The sequence below is a fragment of the Crocuta crocuta genome, unplaced genomic scaffold (genome assembly GCF_008692635.1).
Source record: "Crocuta crocuta isolate KB4526 unplaced genomic scaffold, BGI_CrCroc_1.0 scaffold693, whole genome shotgun sequence".
Classification (NCBI taxonomy): Eukaryota; Metazoa; Chordata; class Mammalia; order Carnivora; family Hyaenidae; genus Crocuta; species Crocuta crocuta.
This window is the reverse complement of record NW_027527545.1, coordinates 286,902-307,745: the sequence shown is the minus strand read 5'-3', so window position 1 is coordinate 307,745 and position 20,844 is coordinate 286,902. Positions and strand designations below refer to the sequence as shown.

At 53.4% G+C, this 20,844-nt stretch overlaps 2 protein-coding genes across 2 annotated transcripts in view; both read right to left on the bottom strand.

The window, feature by feature from the left end:
• GIPC1 (GIPC PDZ domain containing family member 1) overlaps positions 1-4,152 on the bottom strand; it is a 17,127-nt gene extending 12,975 nt beyond the window's left edge. The window contains exon 1 of the mRNA XM_077765383.1: positions 3,994-4,152. The gene's annotated coding sequence lies outside the window, so the exon portion shown is untranslated. The remainder of the gene's footprint in view (positions 1-3,993) is intronic.
• A 5,250-nt stretch (positions 4,153-9,402) lies between these two features.
• On the bottom strand, positions 9,403-13,324 carry DNAJB1 (DnaJ heat shock protein family (Hsp40) member B1). The gene is made up of 3 exons (XM_077765343.1): positions 13,038-13,324; positions 11,367-11,947; positions 9,403-10,841 (listed from the first exon to the last, which is right to left on the bottom strand). Exons 1-3 carry the CDS (start codon positions 13,246-13,248, stop codon positions 10,611-10,613), a joined length of 1,023 nt encoding a protein of 340 aa, XP_077621469.1. The 5' UTR covers positions 13,249-13,324; the 3' UTR covers positions 9,403-10,610.
• Between the last annotated feature and the right edge of the window lie 7,520 nt (positions 13,325-20,844).

The following is a 20,844-nucleotide window of genomic DNA, read 5'->3' as shown; positions in this document are numbered from 1 at the left end:
GGGAAGAGGCTGAGAGAGAGAGGGAGACAGAATCTGAAGCAGGCTCCTAGCTGTCAGCACAGAGCCCGACTCAGGGCTCGAACCCACGAACCAGAAGATCATGACCTGAGCTGAAGTCAGATGCCCAACTGACTGAGCCACCCAGGCGCCCCTCCTTTTTTTTTTTTTTTAAGCTTATTTATTTATTTTGAGAGAGAGAGAAAGAGCGAGCGGGAGCGGGGGGGCAGAAAGGGAGAGAGAGAGAGAGAGAGAGAGAGAGAGAGAGAGAGAGAGTCCCAAGCAGGCTACGCACTGTTAGCACACAACCTGACTGGGGGCTTGAACTCACGAACCTTGAGATCATGCTCTGAGCTGAAACCAAACATCAGATGCTTAACTGACTGAGCCACCCAGGTGCCCCTTCTTGTGAGTTTTCTATACTTTTGAAAATTTCCAAATTAACATTGGGGGAAAATACCCCCCCCCCCCCCCAATTCCCATTCCCTCCTATCTCTGGTGCAATACTGCTGTGAGCTCAACATGCACCTTTCTGTTTGTGTGTTTCCTTGAAAATGTGCCGTGGTTTATGTGAGTGTTCTATTTGGCTTCTTACTTTCCTTTTCCAGGTAGCACTGTATTGCTTGCTTGCTTGTCTGGCAGTAAGACTTAAGTATCCATCTGTATTGCCAATCTCTTTAAAAAAAATTTCTTTTTAAATGTTTTACTTATTTCTGAGAGTGAGAGAGAGAGACAGCATGAGCAGGGGAGGGTCAGAGAGAAAGGGAGACACAGAATCGGATACAGGCTCCCGGCTCTGAGCTGGCTGTCAGCACAGAGCCCTACACGGGGCTTGAACCCACGAACCGCGAGATCATGACCTGAGCCGAAGTCGGCCGCTTAACTGACTGAGCCACCCAGGTGCCCCTGTATCACCAATCTCTTGAATCTGTTTTCTTCTGATTTCTCCTTGATGCTCCACAGATGCGTCCCTCAGGTCTTATGACTCTGTCCTCCAGGGATGGACATCGGGCAGCCTCCAGCTCCCAGCACTGCAGCCTTGGACATGTGCCCTCAGAGACCTGCTGAGAATCTCCCTAGGAGAGAGACCAGGTTGCAGATATGCTATATCACAGGGCACAATCCATTGCTATGTGGCCTCCTGGACGAGCTGCCCCCAGTCACATCCCCTGGCAGTGCAGAAGGTCCCACGAGCCCACACTTCCGCCAGCTGTTAGCCTTATCCAGCTTCTGATTTTTGCCACTCTGTCTCAATGTCAAGTGATGCCACCATTGCCGTCTTTCACATTTCTCTGATTTTGAATCACTTTGAGCATCTCCTCATTTGCTTGATCGCCTTCAGTTTCTCTTCTTTTGTAAGTTGCCTGTTCATATTCCTTGCCCTGTTTGCATTTGGGTTGCTGTCTTTTACTTGTTGATTTGCATGTGCTCCTCATAGAGTCAAGCTCTGCACTGTCCAATCTGATCGGTCCTACATGAACTCTCCGCTCTCCACGTGTAGTTATGAGCACTTGAAACATGGCAAATGCAAATTGAGATGTGCCGTAAGTATAAAATACACACCAGATTTCTAAAACTTAGTACAAAGAAAAGATGTGATTAATCTCATTAATTCATTTTTATTCTGACTACATGTGCTAATATAATAATGTGGATGTATTGGGCTACATAAAATGTACTACTCAAATTACTTTCACCTGTTTCTTTTTACTATTTTAACAAAATTGTTTAATGTTTATTTGCTTTTAAGAGAGAGAGAAAGACAGAGAGAGAGAGCATAAGTGGGGGAGGGACAGAGAGAGGGAGACGCAGAATCAGACTCCAAGCTCTAAGCTGTCAGCACAGAGCCCGACGTGGGACTCTGACTTGCGAACTGTGAGATCATGACCTGAGCAGAAGTTGGACACTTAACTGACTGAGCCACCCAGGAACCCCGTTTTTACTATTTTAATGTGGCTACTAGACAATTTAAAATTACACAGGTGCCTGGGTGGGTCAGTCGGTTAAGCCTCCAACTCTGGATTTCGGCCCAGATCATGATCTCATGGCCTGAACCCCAAGTCCAGCTCTGTGTTGACAGTGAGGAGCCTGCTTAAGACGCTTTCTCTCCCTCAGCCACTCTCCCACTTGCGTGCATTCTCTCCCTCTCTCTCTCTCTCTCAAAATACATACATAAACATTAAAATGACATATGTGCTTGTGTAGCCCTCCTGGGCAACACTGAATTATTGAGTACTTGACAGCTTTATAAGGATAGATAATGTTTAGATAAAGCTTCCTACGTGCCAGGCACTGTTCTAAGAACTTTAAATTTATGGAGCCATTGAACTCTCCTAACAGCCCTATGAGGTGGGGACAGTATTAGGCATTGCAAACATATTCTCCCATTCTGCCGTGTGATGATTCGCGTCACCCATTATATCCTTTCGTGGAAGAAAATTCCGAGCTGCGATACAACAGCCTTATCCGCTTGTGGTTCGCCCCTGTGACATTTCATTAAGGAGGCTCTTCTCTTAAATCACAAAGTCTTTCTTCTATATCTTCTATTCATTCTGTGGTTTTGCTCTGCCTGTGTCTTTTTTTTTTTTTTTTTTTATTTCTAGGAGAGAGAGAGAGACAGCATGAGCAGGGGAGGGTCAGAGAGAGAGGGAGACACAGACTCTGAAATTTAGCTGCGAAAACTCTTTTTTTTTTAATTTTTAAAATTTATTTCTAGGAGAGAGAGAGAGAGAGAGACAGCGTGAGCAGGGGAGGGTCAGGGAGAGAGGGAGATACAGACTCTGAAATTTAGCTGCGAAAACTCTTTTTTTTTTAAATTTTTTAAATTTATTTCTAGGAGAGAGAGAGAGAGACAGCGTGAGCAGGGGAGGGTCAGAGAGAGAGGGAGTCACAGACTGAAACAGGCTCCTGGCTCTGAGCTGGCAGTCAGCACAGAGCCTGACATGGGGCTCGAACCCACGAATCGTGAGATCATGACCTAAGCGAAAGTCGGTCGCTTAACCGACGAAGCCACCCAGGCGCCCCTGCCTATGTCTTTTATTCCATCTCTAGTCCATTTCAGAGTGTGGAGAAGGATACAGTCTTCTTTTTTTCTCCATCACCTGTACTGCTCACCAGCTGTGTGACCCTAGGCAAGCCCCTCCGCCCTGTGTGCCTCAGTCTCCTCCTCTGTAAAATGGGGATAATAATAGGACCCACCTCCTAAAGTTGTTACAATTATGTTAGGATAAATATGTTTACACGTATAGGAGGATTAGGAGGAACTTAACGGAGGACCGTGTGGGAGAAGAAGGGGGGAAATAGTGGGGGAGAGGGAGAGAGGCAAACCGTAAGAGACTCTTGAATGCTGAGAACAAACTGAGGACTGATGGGTGTGTGGGGGGGTGATGGGCATGGGGTTGGGCACTTGTGAGGATGAGCACTGGGTGTTATATGGAAACCAACTTAACAAACTATAAATAAATAAATGAAGACACAAAAATAAATAAAGAAATAAAATTTGAATTTTTCTTTAAAAAATTATGTTAGGATAAAATGAGCTCTTCTGTGTCAAGTGCCTACAGTCGTATTGGGCAGGTCGTAAATGCTCAGTGAATGCTCATATAGAAACATGATGGAAATAGACACCTTTAAGTTCTTATTATAAGCCAGGACATGTGCTGTCTGCTTTTCATGAATCCCGCTGGATATCACCCCTATTCTACAGAGGAGGAGACTGAGGCTCAGAGAGGGGGAGCCACTAGGCCAAAGCTGAACGTCAGTCACTCACGGCTGTGGTGCATTCAGACCCAAGACCCGCCCCTCTGGGTGGGTGGGGCCTGACTCTGGGCCACGGGGGACAGGGAGGACCCAGGAGGGCCAGTGCGCTGGCCAGAGTGATCTCGGAGTTTGATCGGCTGGCTCTTGGTGGCCTGTGCTTGGCGTCCCCCTATCAGCCTGGCAGGGGTGGTCTCAGTGGGACGCGCCTGGAGGGGAAGCAAAGGAGGTGGCCCTTACCAGGCTGGGTCCTCGGTCCCCGGGTCTCCGACTCCGCGCGAGCACCTGCCCTTTGCTGCTGGCTCCGAGGAAGTCGTGGTAGAACGCGGAAGCAGGGCTGTTTTCTGGAGGGCCAGGGGCAGTGCTCTCTCAGAAACGCACCTCTGGAAATTCCCCCGCCGCCGCCGCCGCCGCGGCCCCTGCCTGGTGCAGCGCCCCCAGCAGCTGACTTCCGGCATCTCCCCCAGCGCCGTCCTCTCTCCGTCCCCAGGCCCGCAACCCCGGCAACAGCCAGAGGGCGCCCGTGAGCTCCTTAGTCAGCTCCGGCCCCTCCTCTGCTGAAGACCCCCCACCAAAGGGCCGTCTGCCCGCAAAACACCCTTTGCCTGGAGTCCGGCCCTGCCACGGTGGTGTCCACCAATGCCTTCCCAAGGCGTTGNCCCCCGGGGCCCCCCCTCGGGCTTCCTGCAGAGGCAAACCACGCCGTGTCCCTCCTGACTCAGACTCTTTCAACTGGCTTCCCTTCTGCCTCAGGCACAAGGCCTGCCTCTGCAGGGCTCTGGCCCCCGGCCGGTCCCACCCCTGCCAGGCCCCGCCCTCCTCTCGCCTACTCCCTGCCCCAGGCGCCCCAGGCCTCAGGGCCTCAGGCTTCTCAGCCCAGCCTTTGTCAGGCCACACGCCTCCCTGCGCCTAAGAGACCCAAGGTGGGGGGGGCTTCGGCTCCCAAGGCCCATCCTGCGGCTCCGACAAAGTCCCCATCCCTGGGCCTGGGCCCCCAGGGCCAGGCCTCTTCCCTCCAAGCTCTCCGGTGACCGGAAGTGCCTTGCCCAGTGTAATGGGCTGAATGGCGGCCTCCCAAAGATGTGTCCACGTCTCTGAAATTGTCAGTGTGGCCTAATTGGGGATGGGGTCTTTGCAGAGGTGATTAAGTGAAGGATCTTGAAATGAGATCCGCCTGGATTAGGGTGGGCGCTCAAGCCAACAAGCAACCTCAGGAGACAAGAGAGGACACAGAAGAGAGGACCCCCCAGAGACGGGCAGGGGGAGGGGGGCCCTGTGAGGGGGGAGCGGAGACCGGGGCGGCGAGGCGCGGGACAGATTCCTCCAGAAGGAGCGAACCTTGCCCACACCTTGGTTTCAGCCCGTGGCCTGCACCGTGAAGCAATGAATTACTGTTTCCAGCCCGCTGGTCTGTGGGACCTTGTCACACAGCCCTGGGAACCTAAGCCTTCTGCTTTGGTTAGGTTTGCACTTCTGAGATGGTGAGCGTCCTGAAGACCCCTCCCACCTCACCCCTGCAGGGCCGCCGAGTGAGTCTCCGAGAGCCTAGCGTTGACCTGGCACTTAGGAACTGTGCCCAATGACTAAGCTGTGAACCATGAAGTGGGTAAAGGGCCCCAGGAAAGAAGGGCTTTCCTGGAGCCCAAGAGAACATCCACTTCTACCAGGCGGCAGCGGGAGGAAGTGGGGCCCCGGGGCCCCCTCCCAGGGGTAACCGCCAGCAGACCCCAGGGCCGGGTTGTCCTTCTGCACACGCCCTAACTTGACTGGTCACAGGAGAGATGTGGCCAGTCCTCTTGTCCGAATCCGTTTGTCGCTCAGTGACTCACTCGACAAACGCTCAGAGGGGAGCTCTTGGCCAGGCACTGCTGTGAGCACTGGCGAGGGACCGATTATTAGGGCCTGGTTTGTGACGTCGAGGAAACTAGGGTGGTTCTCCGGGGTGGGGGGTGGGGGGAACTCGTGGATCTTTCTCGGGGTTGTCTCTCCTGCTTTCATGACCAAGAGGGAAGATGTCTGACCGGACAGTCACAGTGTGAGAGCTCAGAAATCGGACGCCCCACCTCCACCCCTTCTCAGGCAAGTGTGGAATCAGCAGACCAGGAGAGCATTCTCAGGTCCGTGGGAGGGAACATGAGTACATGTACCTTAAGGACTAGATTTTAATACAAAACATGGATACTTATTGGTTGCGTTGTGCTATTTTCAGACGAAAAGGTTGGTGCGCTGACGTTTCAAGAGACCCATGATCTGTCTCAGGGACTTGAAGTTATACAATCGAATGACACTCCCCACCCCCCACCCCAACAGAGGAGAATTAAGACAAAGCAGAAACCAAAATGCTTGCAAGTTCCTACTTCACTCAGAGGAAACGCTGAAGTCCTCTCAGTGGCCTGCTAGGTCCAGCACCATCTGCTTCGTCACCCCCTGCTGTCGCTTCCTGTCACTCACCCCTCATTTACTCTGCTCCAGCCTCACTGGGCTCCTGGATGTTCTTTAAATAGCTCAGGCACACTCATGCCTCAGGGCCTTTGCACAGGCTGCTCCCTCTGCCTAGAACACCCTTCCCTCCATATCCACCTGAAGAAGTTACCTCCTTCAAGTCTTCGCTCAAATATCCCCTTCTCGAGGAGGGGTTCACTAACCATGTTGTCTAAAAAAATCCCCCCAACTCTCTACCCCCGTGTTTTATATTTCTGCAATCATTCTCCCCACTATCTAGTACATTAGATGTTTTATTTATTTATCCATACGTTCTTTCTACCCCACTCAACCGTTAGCTCTGCTAAGGGCAGGAATTTTTGCCAGTTTGGTTCACTGTTGTGTCCCCCAGCCTTAAGCACAGGGGCTGGGTCCACAGTAGGTGATCAATAAATGTTGATTGTGTGAACAATACTTATTCTGTCTCAGGTGCTATGCTGTGTACTTCAATAATTAGTAACTAATGAGAATAATACTAAAGACGTGGGACATGTGGCGCCTGGCTGGCTCAGTCAGTAGAGCGTGTGACTCATGATCTCTGTGGGCTGTCAGTTCAAGCCCAATGTTGGATGTAGAGCCTACTTAAAAAAAAAGAAAGTTTTATTTTATTTTATTACTATTTTTTAAATGTTTTATTTATTTCTGAGAGAGAGAGAGAGAGAGACAGTGTGAGCAGGGGAGGGTCAGAGGGAGAGGGAGACACAGAATCTGAAACAGGCTCCAGGCTCTGAGCTGTCAGCACAGAGCCCGACGTGGGGCTCGAACCCATGAACCATGAGATCATGACTTGAGCCGAAGTCTGCCGCTCAGCCGACTGAGCCCCCCAGGCACCCCTCATATGATGCTTATCCTATGCTGGGTCCGTGCGTGTGCCTGTGGGTATAGATCTGCATTTCCAGAAAACCCTTAGAATCCTAGAAGAGGTACTATTATTACACCCATTTTACAGTTGAAGAAACTGAGGAACAGAGAGGCTAGGTCACTTGACCAAGGTCACACAGCTAGCAAGTGGTTGTCCTGGGACTCATTTCTGAAAGCAAGAACAATGCTAGGGAGGGGTAGGGGCCACCCCATACCGATCTGGATCTTCACACCCAGCGAGGTAGTCCTGGCAGAGCAAAGGTGCACAATTACAGGAATGAGGAAGCTCTTTATTCCCACCATACGCCAAGCGCACAGTATACACCATTTGTATAGGAAAAAAAATTAGGGGCGCCTGGGTGGCTCAGTCGGCTAAGCATCCCAACTTATCTCAGGTCATGATCTCACAGTTCCTAGGTTCAAGCCCCGGGTCGGGCTCTGTGCTGACAACTCAGAGCCTGGAACCTGCTTCAGATCCTGTGTCTCCCTCTCTCTCTGCCCCTCCCCTGCTCATGCTCTGTCTCTCAAAAATAAACATAAAAAAAAAGAAAAGAAAAGAAAAATTGATCTGTGCAGCCTCTCAGGGAAGGTACCTGAGAAACTGGGGACCTTCGTTGGGGGTGGACTTGAAGAGCAGGGCGGAGGGCTGGATTTTCATTCTGTCCCCTCAGGAGTTCAGGACTGTGATCCCATAGCCAAAAACAAACTGAAACTTTAGAAATTATGAGTCTGTGAACAGCCTCTCGAGAGAATGCACACGCACAAAAGTCCTTTTTCTTCTTTTTCTAAAGGGAAAGCTCTGGTGATGTCGCGGCTGGTCTGTACAGGGTCAGCAGCGAAGGGGACCGCAGGCCCGGGGGAGGGAGGGACTCCGCTTCTGTCTGAGGGCCAGACGTGCAGTTTGAGTTTTGTGCTGTTAAAGTGCCCGCTGGGCCGGTGGGTTAAGGGAAAGTTCACGCGCACAGACACGGACGTTCTGGAACATGCCGAGTCCGCGTGGGAAAGTACAACAAAGCCCCTAAAGGGAAGCCAAGAAGTGAGGGAGGGGTCTTCTGGCAGATGCCCCGACCACCCCTGGAGACACACACACACACACACACACACACACACACACACACACACACGCCAGTCCCAGGGGCAAAACAATGCAGTGTCAGAGGGCCCCACTTGCTGTCCCTCCCCCTCCCCCCCGACCTTTTTGTCTTTTTCACCACAAACAGGTCCCTAAAGAATCCCACTGCGCTGGGGGGTAATTTCTGGAAGTTCCCAGAACTGTGTGCGCTTTGAGGCTGTGCACACTTTTTGTGTGGGTGACTTTGTCACGAAGGTCGCAGGGACCTGCTACCTAACGGTGACAGGGGCGCAGGGATGGCTTGAGGCCACAGCCAATTCTGCGGGAAATGTCATCCTGGAGCCTGAGGTAGCTCAGTAAACATCTCTTGTGATAAGATCCCTTGTGGCTCTGACGTGCAGAGTCGCCTCGCAAAGGAAAGGACGGCGCCTTCCTCTGGGCTCTCGGAGTTGGGGGGGGCGACCCCTCTGATTTCTGCTGTCCGGCACCTGCCACTATGTGTGGCCGGGCCCTTGAAACGTGACTGGAACAACGGAGAGACTGACTTTAGGCTGGCGAATCTTAAAGCAGGGCCATCAAAGGAGACCTGGAACATTCCCATCGCTCCCAGAAACTTCTCCTGGGCGCCCAGGCCCCCACCCGCCCCCAGTGGTCACGTTGTTTCAGTAGGAAGGGAAAGCCACTCCTTGCTTGATTTTAAACACTGTTTTTCACTTTAAGACAATTTGTAACCAAGTAGCAATCCCGTTGCTTTGAGCCTCTGTGATTACTTACTGTGCTATAAACCCCATTCCTTCTTAAAAAGAGTAACAAAGCCAGAGCAACTTCAGGGGCCCCCGCCCCCGAGGCCCGGGCAGGAAGCGGGTCTTCTCGGCCCTCGGCCGGAATTCCAGTCTGGGTTGGCCGGGGCCTGCCTGACACTCAGCCTGTTCTAGCAAGAGAGGGGCGCCCTTGGCCCCGGCGGCCCGGCCCTGCCTGGAACCCTGGAAAGGGAGCTGCCTGACTTCAGGCCCAACCTGCACAAAACAAGCTCTGAATCCCCTGGGCTCTTCGGAGGCCTGGGTCGAGTCTGTGTGAACGGACACGCTTTGGTCTGCACGCTGCCCGGCAGGTAGATGCCTCTCCCTCCAGGAAGAGGATGCGTGCCTCCCGCCCTGACTGCGCCGAGGGACGCCCAGCCACCGCCCCAGCCCCAGCCAGCAGAGCCCTCAAACAGAGTCGCAGGACCGCTCCCCTGAGGTTTAGCATCGGTCTTTAATGCTGTCGTGCGGCACATTGACAAGTCACACGCTTTGGTCTCGTGTTGGCAGTGGCAACATACAATGAGTCTAAAGGTCTGAGCACCAGACTGGCCTGCGGGGAACAGACACTTCGTTCCCTCCCCACCCTACCCCCCGCCCTCCCTGAAGCCCCAGGTCCCTTCGGAATTTCGGCATGGCCCGTCACGGCCCCGAACAGAGCGCGGCAGCTGCCGGGGCCCGGTTTCCTGGGCGTGCACACCGACGTTACACAGAAGTATAAAAACACATTTACAAACGTTCCACGGTGCTCCTGCAATCAGAAGCAAAGACCCTTTTATCAAAAGGGATTATAGCTAGGGCTGTGCAAAATCAAAAGGATCAGATCCTTTTGAAAGAGTCCAGAGTCCGTTAAACACAAAATTACCTGGGTCACTGGTAAGCCCCAGGTGTGCCAAAGATTGCCTTACAGAAACAAAGGAAAAATCAAGAGTGTGACCCTTAAGCGAGTGCACTTGGCCTCGGAGCCAGGGGTCGAGAGGGTCCCCGGCTCTGTCCAGGGCCCCAGACCCTCCAGGAAGAAGCGTCTGTGCAGCTCACCCACGAGGCCGGCGCCCTCGGTCCTGCCAAGCAGGAGGTATTGCTGGCGGCTGGCGGCCCGGCAGTTTCGCAAAACTGGTCTAGGTCAGTTCTCAATTTGAGATGTAGCCAAAGAGAAAACAGGATTCTTCAGAGGCCCAGCACGATGTGGGAGACAAATACAGAGTAAAACACGAACCGATCACACGACAAATCTGAGGAGTGCACAGGGTCTGGGAACCGCAGCGGAAGGTCGATACCACATTACGGCCGCAAGCAAAGGGGCTCCGGGCCGATCGAGTCCAGCCACTGCAGGTCTGCCTCTCGCCCAGAGGCAGGGCCTGGAGGAGGGTGTGGGCCCGTCCCAGGAGGGCTGCAGGGCCCAGCGGGACAGCCGGGAATGCCTCTTCCTGCTGTCCCCACCCCCTGCCGCCCTAGCCCTGGAAAAACCACTGAAGTCTAGTGCACGACTTTGAAAGATTGTAATATATTCTCTGGGAAACATTCAGCAGTACGAAAGCCCTCCCTGGGCCCTCCCGCCCTCTCACGGGCCCACAGCTGGTGGAACAGTCTGGAAATCCTTGAGCTCTGGAAAGGTCCCTGGTCAGTCCTCAGCGCCCCGGTGACTATATGGGCAGAACCTGCTCCAGTACGGTTCTCGACGTCTGGGGAATCCTTTCCGGGAAGATCACTTCGAACTCGATAATGAGGTCCCCGCGTTTCTCGGGTGTTTTGGGGAGGGGGAGGCCTTCTCCAGGAACTTTCCGCCGCATGCCAGGCCTGATGACATCCTTGAACACAACGGGGATGGTCCTGCCGTCCAGAGTGGGTACGTTCACGGTGCAGCCACACAGAGCCTTGGGAGAGCAAAGAGGTAACGTTAGATGGAAGGCAGCTCAGGAAACTCTACTCCAGCCCAGACGCTGTTTGATGCAGGGTAAGCGCCATCAGGTCCTTGTCGCCAAGACCAAGGTCCCTGGATCTACACAGGTCACGGGCAGGGGAGCCCCGGAAAAAGAGCCCTAGCCTCCCAGGGCGCAGAAACATCTGTTGAGTATATATGTTCTTTAATGTTTTTTATTTATTTCTGAGAGAGACAGAGACAGAGAGAGAGAGAGAGAGGCAGCAAGAGACAGCGTTGAGCAGGGGAGGGCCAAAGAGAGAGAGGGAGATGCAGAATCTGAAGCAGGCTCCAGGCTCTGAGCTGTCAGCACAAAGCCCGATGCAGGGCTCAAACCCACAAACCGTGAGATCATGACCTGAGCCAAAGTCGGACACTTAGCCAACTGAGCCTCCCAGGTGCCCCATGTTGAGTAAATATTGAACAGCTTCAAAACCCAGCCATCCCCCTCCACATGTTACTACCCAACTGAGCGCCCTACCTCCCGAAGGCTGACCCTGGCTGGGTAAATGACGTCAGAGCCGTCTCTCTTAAAGATATTGTGGGGCTTGTCCTTTAAAACAAAGACGATGTCGGCTGGAATGTTGTTGGAGGTCTGGTCACCTTCCTTGGGGAAGGTGATTTTGGTCCCTTCTTTCCATCCCCGCTTTACTTCGATGGTCAAGATCTTGTCTTCGTTGCGGACGCTCTTTCCGTCGGGGTTTAGCCGCTTATGGGAGATCTTCATCTTCTTGGTGCAGCCGCTGTAGATCTCTTCGAGCGAGACCCTGAGGTCATGTGTGACGGGGGGATCTTGCTTCTTCCGGGTGGGCTCCTGGGCGGGACGGGAGCGGCCAAAGTTCAGGTTGGTGAAGCCGCCCATACCCATGGGCAGGCTGGAGAACGGGTCGTCAATGTCCATGCCCTCCTCCCCGTTCCGCTGCCCGAAGAAGTTGTCAAAGGGGTTCCGGCCACCGAAGAACTCAGCAAACATGGCGTGGGGGTCTCCATGGAACGTGTAGCTGAAAGAGGTACCGTTCGCACCACCGCTGGTGCCGCCACTGGGGCCACCACCCTTAAGGCCTGAGAGGCAAGATCAGAAGGAATCAGATGGTTGGCAGGGAGCCTCTCTCCCTCTAGGACCTTTCGCTAAGGGAAAAGAGTTTGGGAGCCATGGGGGGGGGGCGGGGTTAGCTTGTCACAGATCAAGGAAGAACCCCAGGGTGCTACCGCCGCCCTCGAGGCACTTCGGGGTGCCAGGACGGTGGCAAGGGGCCCAAGCGCCCTCTCTAGGGGCCACCCCACTGCTGGCCTACCCTCCCTGCATGGATGTGAACACCTACAAAAGCTGCATTAAGAGATCAGATGAACGAGGCAGGATCCAGGGTCCGCCCTTAGAACCCCCGTAGGGCCGGTGGAGTGCGAAGAACAGAAGGAAAGGCAAGACAATAAACGCAGCTTTCCAAAGTCTCACACCCTGACGCTAACTGCCACCATCCTTACATAAAAAGCCGCTTCGTTTCTTAAGACCCAGCCCAGGAGGTAGCGTGAGTCATCGACCGGCAACTGGACAACAAGGCGGCTTCCCTCTGCCGCCCGGAGGGGCCCGGGCCGCCCCGGCGCGCGCTGCCATCTACGTGCCTGGCACCAAGCTAGGTAAGCACTTCACAGGGATTACCTCACCCCGCCCTCACCGGGGCCCCGCGGCGAGGCCGCCGCTAATCTGCGCGCTCATCGCGGGCTCGCCTCTTGCAGGTCGTGCCCGGCGCGCAGCCAGAGGCTCCGCCCTGCGCCCCCGGACGCCGGCGCCTGCCACCTCGGCCCAGGTGAGCCCCGGAACCCTGGGGCCGTAGCGCCACCGGCCTGGCTAAGCCTGTCCCCCTTTCCGTCCGCATCCGCACCCCAGGGGCTGCTAGGGGACGTGGGCGGAGGTGCCTAGGGAGGGGCAGCCCCAGACATGCTAGAAGCTTCTGGACAAGCACAGCGGCCAGGACTCCTCCTCCCTTCTGGCGGCCGCCAATCCGAGGGCGGAGACCCGCGTGGCCAGAGGGCGGGGGCTGCTCGCCCACCGGGACCCGGGCGTCCCCCCGGGATGCCATAGCCTGGCCACCGGGCCTCGGTTTCCCTTCCTGTCAAACGGCGGGGGCGCGCCCCTAGCCGCGCGCGCACGTACCTTCTTCCCCGTAGCGGTCGAAGATCTCGCGCTTGCGCGGGTCGCTGAGCACGTCGTAGGCCTCGGCGATCTCCTTGAACTTCTCCTCGGCGCCGGGCTCCTTGTTCTTGTCTGGGTGGTAGCGCAGCGCCTGGCGGCGGTAAGCCCGCTTGATTTCCTCGTCCGAAGCGCCGCGGGCCAGGCCCAGCGTCTGATAATAGTCCTTGCCCATAGCCCCCACCTACGGCCCGCCGCCTAGCTGTCGCCGTACCCCGGCTTCGCCGCCGCCCCGTCCCGGACTCTATATACCCGTCCGGCGGAAGCTTCCAGAGCCCGCCAGCCCCCTCCAGAACCTTCCGCCCCGCCCCCCGCGCCGCTCCGACCAATCGCCGCCGCCTAATCCGCGACGCGCGACATCCGGGGCGGGACCACCCTGCCAACGGCCGTCCGCGCGCGGCCACGCCCCTTCCCTCTACACCCTCGGCAACGCCTCCCCGCGGCGCGCGCACCGAGCGACGGAGGCCCCGCCCACTTTCTGCGGGAAGCCGATCGCGACCTTCTTTCACCGCCTTTGCTGACTCGGCCTGCGGCGAGTCTGGTCCGAAGCCTGGGTCAATAGGTTACGACACTGCCCTCCGGAAAGGGGCGGGGCTGGAGGCGGCCACGCCCCTCAGAGCTGCCCCGCCCTTCCCCAGGTGACAGTAGAACGGCAAGCCCGCATCTCACAGGGTCCCGGGGGTGGGTTCCCCTCCGGTGATTCTGAGCAAGTTGACTAAGCTTTCCTTGCCCCAGTTTTCCTCCCCTACCCCGACTTCTGTAACATGGGAATAAAAATACCCACCGCTCTCTTGGCCTTGGGGGAAATGCGATTAGGAGCCCCTGGACTGTCCCTGTCGTCACCATACAGACCCCATAAAGCAGGGTGAGGCTCCAGGACCAAAGCTCACTTCCCCGGAGTAATCTTCCCTCCGGGGAAAAAGGCTCCTCGTGCCTTTCGCTTTACGTCGCACTGAAATTTTTTTTTTTAATATTTTTATTTATTTCTGGGAGAGAGAGAGAGAGAGAGAGAGCGTGAGCAGGGGAGGGTCAGAGAGAGAGGGAGACACAGACTCTGAAACAGGCGCCAGGCTCTGAGCTGGCAGTCAGCATAGAGCCCGACGCGGGGCCCGAACCCACGAACCGCGAGATCATGACCCAAGCGAAAGTCGGACGCTCAACCGACTAAGCCACCCAGGTGCCCCAACGTCGCACTGAAATCTTAAATCATCTCCTTCTTTGGCTCAATTCACCTCCCTGCCAGCCCACAGTTGTCAGTGCTGGGTCTCCAGTGCCTGGAACAGTATCTGGGGCCCGGTCACAGCGACGCTTCATAAACATTCCTGCCTGTTTTTAATGCATCTGCTTCATTTTTCTCCGCACGACATTTATGATTTGGGGGGACATGGGTGTGTCGTACACCCCTCGGGGCCTCCGTTTCCTCATCTGTGGGCAACATGATCCCCTTTGGCTCTGAGAGTCTGGGGTGCCTGTGGTCAAAGACAGGGCTAAGGAGGCTCAACACAGGGCACCACTGGAGAAGGTTATAGGGAAGAAGGGATCAGCGGTGGTGGTGTCCGAGGTGGAAGTTTCCTGGAAGTATTGCTCGGGGAGATCGGGGTGGTGTGACTCTGGCTGGCCCTGGAGCCAAACAGCAGGTTCCTTCCCAGTTCTAGTACTTCCTGGCTGCATGATTGTGGGCTGGTTACTGACCCAGGCAGGGCCTCAGTTTCCTCATCTGTACAATGTGGGCAGCAGTTAGTTGTACCTGCCTCACAGGGCTTTGAAATGGACATGAGTCAGGCTGACGGGGTGGCTCAGTCGGCTGAGTATCCAACTTCAGCTCAGGTCGTGATCTCACAGTTGGTGAGTTTGAGCCCCACATTGGGCTTGCTGCTGTCAGCACCACAGAGCCTGCTTCGGATCCTCTGTCTCCCCCTCTTTCTGCCCCTTCCCTGCTTGCTCTCTCTCAAAAACAAACATCAAAAAAGAAGAAGAAGAAATTGACATGAGTCAACATTTGTAAAGTGCCCAGGGCAGACCAGGCACAGAGGAAGCACTCTTCAGAGGGGTGACTAACTGTCTTGTCGAATGATGAGCTGCTGAGCCCCCCCTCCCACTTCCTGGAAGCACCACGGCCAAAAGCTGCTAGAGGCAGCTGCCCTTGTGCCAGCTGAGACTCCCGAGAAGGAAGACCGTGGCTTTCCCCTGCTTTCCGGCTGTGGGGCCCGGGCCATCCTTGGCCACTCGCTGACCCCACCCAGGGCAACTGTGTCAGTAAGGACTGGGTTGGCACACACACGGGCCAACCCAGGAGGATGGCTCTGGGCTGGCCATCCATGAGCACAGCACAGCAGGGTCCTGAACCATCATAGTGGGGAAACAATCCAATTTTTAAAAAAGTTACGGAAATAAATAGCTGGAGAGTCATCATCACGAAGGAAAACCCAGCGCTTGTGGACTTCCTCCCCCTTACGTGCTAATGTTTCATAGTATATGTTTAATTTAGAGTTACAGATGTGGCACCCGCCAAAAGTCTTGACATGGCTTTGGGTGTTTCTGCATCTGGAGGCAAACTTAGGGACGGAGGCTCCCTCTTCCTTGCGTAAGCCTGGGTCATGTTCAGGAATTTTTGTTTAACCCCAATATGTGCTAAATAACCCCAACATCTCTCCTTGGGATTTTTTTTTTTTTTGACCTGGACGCTCATTGGACTCTTCAAAATGTCACTGGAAAGGTAGCCTCAGTGGAAACCTCAGCAGATCTTGAGCTCTCAACTCAGACAAGATGGGATGGTTAATTTTATGCATACAGCTTGGCTGGGCTGTAGTTCCCAGATGTTCAATTAAACTGTAATGTGTTACTGTGAAGGTATTTTGTAGATGTGGTTAAGTTAACATCTATACTCAGTTGACTTAAGTATAGGAGAGGACCCTGGATAATGTGGGTGGGCCTTGTCCAATCAGTTGAAAGGCTTTACAAGCAAATAATACTTAGGTTTCCCTGAGGAAGAAGCATCAGCTCCTGGCGGAGAGTTTCTAGCCTACTGGTCTGCCCTACAGAGTTGAGACTTGCTTAGCTAGTGCCCACAGTCGTGTAAACCAATGCCTTGAAATACATCTCTTCTCTCTCTCTATATATATATAGTTTGAAATTTTTCTTTAAATGTTTATTTTTTTAATGGTTTTTTTAGGGAGACACAGAATCTGAATCAGGCTCCAGGCTCCGAGCTGTCAGTACAGAACCCAATATGGAGCTGGAACTTGACCTGAGCCAATGTCAGATGCTTAACTGACTGAACCACCCAGGCGCCCCAAAATACATCTTTTAATACACACACTCACACACACTCACAAACACGTATATCCTGGTTCTGTTTCCCTGACTGATGCAGGAACAAAGCAGGTGAGCCTGGAGTCAGTCAGCCTCAGCCCAAATCTTGGACCCACTATTTTCTTATTTACTGCTTGTGTGATCTTGCGCAACTTATTTAGGTGTGTCTCCTATAAAATGGAGGTAAGAGTGAGATCTTACCTCCCAGAGTGGCTGTAAGGATGAAATTGACAGGGGCCTGGAAATAAACATTATAACAGCTATTACTGACATGGTCCTACTATGTGCCAAGCCAGCTCCAAGTGCCCCATACGTATTAACACATTTTAATCCTTGCAATAATCCAGTGGAGCGGCCTAGTGTTACCTGCATTTTGCAGTGGAAAAACTGAGGCTCTGAGAGGTCATGTGACTTGCCTGAGGTCACCCAGCGACTAAAATGCTTAAGTAAAGTGTTCGGCACACTCAGTGTTTACAGGTAAGCCCTCAGCTTGTGTTAAATGTGATTCAGATGATGATAAAGCCTGAAGTTTTAAGGGACGCATCGCCACTATTTTCAACATTGCTTCTCTTCATTAAAAAGAACTTCAAAAGCACTACTGCGTATGAGCCACCCCTAGTGACATGCCCATGTGAAGTAAAAACCCATGTCCCCATAAAAGCCCAGGAGCCATATGGAATACTACTCAGCCATTAAAAAGGACCAAGCTACTGGTACAGAAAACAAGGCAGATGAACCTCAAATGACTTATGGTTGTGAAAGGAGCCAGATTTGAAAGGCTGCCGTGATTCCATTTTATAAGGCATTCTGGGAAAGGTAAAAGTGTTGGGGCTGAAAGCAGATGAGTGGCTGCCAGGGGCTGGAATCTGCTACAAAGGGATACGGGGGAGTTTGGGGCATGATGGAAAATTTCCTACATCTGGAGTGTGATGATGGTGACACAGCTATATATATTCTAAGCTGTACCTTATAAAAGGGAAATTCTACTGTATGTAAATTATAGCTGAATAAAAAGAAAAATAATTCTATGGACCTAAAGAAGGCAAGACAGGGGCGCCTGGGTGGCTCAGTCAGTTAAGCGTCCGACTTCGGCTCAGGTCATGATCTCACAGTTTGTGAGTTCAAGCCCTGAGTTGGGCTCTGTGCTGACAGCTCAGACCCTGCTTTGGATTCTGTGTCTCCCTCTCTCTGCCCCTCCCTGCCTCAAGCTCTGTCTCTCTGTCTCAAAAAATAAATAAACATTTATGGGGCGCTTGGGTGGCTCAGTCGGTTAGGCATCCGACTTTGGCTCAGGTCATGATCTCACGGTTCGTGGGTTCAAGCCCCGCGTTGGGCTTGGTGCTGACAGCTAGCTCAGAGCCTGGAGCCTGTCTTCAGATTCTGTGACTCCCTCTCTCTCTCTCTCTGACCCTCCCCTGCTCACGCTCTATCTATGTCTCTCTCAAAAATAAATAAAACATTGGGGCGCCTGGGTGGCTTAGTCGGTTAAGTGTCTGGGTTTCGCTTAGGTCATGATCTCGCGGTTCGTGGGTTCGAGCCCCGCGTCGGGCTCTGTGCTGACTGCCAGCTCAGAGCCTGGAGCCTGTTTCAGTCTGTGACTCCCTCTCTCTCTGACCCTCCCCTGCTCACGCTGTCTCACTCTCTCTCCTAGAAATAAATAAAACATTAAAAAAAATTTTTTTAAATAAAACATTAAAAAATTTTAAAAAATAAACATTTAAAAATGTTAAAAAAAAAAGAAAGAAGGCAGGACAGGGTAGGACTTTGAAAGAATAAAACTCTGTGGACTTAAAGAAGGCAAGACAGGGTAGGACTCTGGAAGCCTCTGTCCGGGATTCCTGACACAGTGGAAAGTTGCTAACCAGCCTTGGCTTGTCTGCTCTAGGCTTTGCCTTCTCTCACACAGCTCTGAGCCAGCTCCATCAAATACTCCAAAACAAGCCAAGCCAGGTTCCCAGAGAGATCAAGATCCTACCTTCCTCACATGTGGGAAATACAAAAGGTGCCTGGGAGACAGACACACCAGAGTGTCATCATCCAGATGACCCTGGGTTCCACCAGACCCGAGATCCAAGGAGCCCTCGCTCATCCTTCCGTGTGACCGCTGCACCAGACTTTTCTCCAATTTCCCCTTGGGAAATCGCCTGACGGGGCTTGTCACAGTGGGCACAACAAACGTGGACTGTGACTGTTATGAATTAGCCGCCGTGCTGGGGATGCTGGGGGCACAAGGAGGGTCCAGCTGTCCCTTAACTGACAGACACAGTGAAAGCCTCACTCAGTACAGTATCATAAACGGTTTGAACAAAGTGGCCAGTCTTCATTCTGAAGGTGGGTGTTATTTCCACTGACAGCCTGGCTACTGGAAGCCAGACAAGGTCAATAAGGGGTCCTTGCACCTGCAATAGCCATGAAAAACAAAGAAGAATTCTCCTTTCTGGGCTGGATCCTGCCTTTCTATGAGCTTCTTGTGAGTGAGGAGAGGCTGGAAGTTATTCCAGCAAGGGCACACGACATGGTGGGATCACAGAATAATTTGGTGCCTCTTGAGTGAGTGTGGGGCTCAGGAAAACGGTCTCGAAAGGTACATTCCAGGAGGTTCTTAGTCCGTAGGAATGCACATGGACTCTCTCCAAAATGACATCTGTTTGGACCCCACACACCTCACTGGCCGCAACGCAGCATTGCAGAAGACATACGGACGGACGGACCCAGCCCACATTAGAGAAGCTGGAAATTGACAGGCAAAGTAGCAAAACATGGTTAAGTTGTAGGAGTTCAAATGTGCCCCTGAGCACATCACAGTTAGATGCCTCAAGTAACTCATCTTGGTAGGGTTTTAACTTTTGGGTTCTATGATTACTTCTCCGGTCCCCCCTCAGGGAGGGCAGGGAGTGAAGCCTGTCAGGACACAAAGGATCTCAAGATACCCTGAGTTGGTTGCCAATAGATAAAGATCTGTGGTTTTGAAAGCACAATTAGAAAACACCTATAGCTTTTCACCTCGTTTGCCCAGATAGACTTGGTGAAAAAGACATTGTGTTTCTGAAGACCACAACCTTGGCTTCCTTCACTGGGAGTCACAGGTTCCCAAAAGCTGTAGCTTCAGAAGTTTCCAGAACGAAACCTGGATGACTAAGTGCTCAGCACTGACTCACCTTGCCCCACCCTGCTCCCAGGTGAATCAGTGATTTACCTTTGAGGACTTCTCACCACCATCTCTGATGTCAGGCCTGTAAGGTCCCAAGGGTTCAACAGTTGATGAAGGCTCGGGGCAGGGTCTGGAACCAGGAGAAAGGAGAGAAGGTGAGGGCGTGTGCCAGGTGCTACTCACTCCTTACTGTGTCCTGAAATCTTGGGTGCGTGTGCGTGCGTGCGTGTGTGAATGAGGTGGTATACAATTTTCTCAGGCTGCTCACGACTAAGTAGCAAAAGCGTGGCATGCCTCCAGACCAGCACTGTCCGGTAAAGGCACAACTGCCAACCACAAACGCAAGCCAGGTCTGTGATTCTAAATGTTCTACCAGGCATGTTAGAAAAGGTAAAGAGAAACTGGAACTTAATTTTAATAATCTGTTTTAATCCAATATATCCAAAATGTTATCATTTCAACTTGTAATTAACCTAAAAGGTATTCATGAGATTTTTATTTTACGTTCTCCCTTTCATACGAAGTCTTTGAAGTCGGAGTGTGTTTTCCTTTTATAACACACCTCAATTTGCATCAACCAGCCACATTTCGAGGGCTCACTAGCTACATGTGACCAGTGGTGACCACACTGTACAGCACAGGTGGACAAGTGTGGACCCTCGGTCTATGGGGCCGGCAAGGTGGGGAGGCGGGGCTTGCACTTGAAAAGGGCAGGGAAGGCCCCTCCCCTCCCAGAATGAGGCGAGGGCTCGGGTTGCAGATTGGGGGATCCCAGGGGACTTTTCGTCATTCATTTCCCCTTTTTTCCCCTCCCATTCACGACAGATGGGGGGGTCCCCTCGCCGGATAGGCGTCTCCATCCAGGCGCCCAAGCACACGCCCCAGCTCCTCTCCCTTTCTGGTTGCTCCCCGTTACCCAGGGGGGTGCCCACCTGGGAGTTCACACAGCCGCGCCGCCAGCCATGCGGCTGCCGCCCTCACTGTCACTCAACTTTTTGCTCCCGCCCCCAGCTTTACGGTAACCGTCGCTTCCTTCGGTTTCCACAGCGACGCCACCGAGAGGCGGGCAAGGGGCGCGCGGGGCCGAGGCCTCATTTTGATTGGTGGGTGGCCGAACACCCTTTCTGCTCTTCCCAGTGAGGCCCTGCCCCCGCCCCCTTCGGTGTGTCCCGCAAGCTGATTGGCCAGCCTTGTGGCGAGAGCCGCTAGTCCTTGCTCAAGATCTGCCCCCCGCGGGGCGGGGTCGAAGGTGAGCGCCCCGCGCGCTGATTGGTTGTAGGGGGGCTCGCGGCGGGGAGGGGCGGGGCG

Coding starts and splice junctions, on each gene's coding strand:
- DNAJB1 (XM_077765343.1), bottom strand. CDS start 13,248: ATGGGCAAGGACTATTATCAGACGCTGGGCCTGGCCCGCGGCGCTTCG. Junction 11,948..13,037: donor CGACCGCTACGGGGAAGAAG/GTACGTGCGCGC, acceptor CTTGCCTCTCAG/GCCTTAAGGGTGGTGGCCCC. Junction 10,842..11,366: donor CCAGGGTCAGCCTTCGGGAG/GTAGGGCGCTCA, acceptor TGCTCTCCCAAG/GCTCTGTGTGGCTGCACCGT.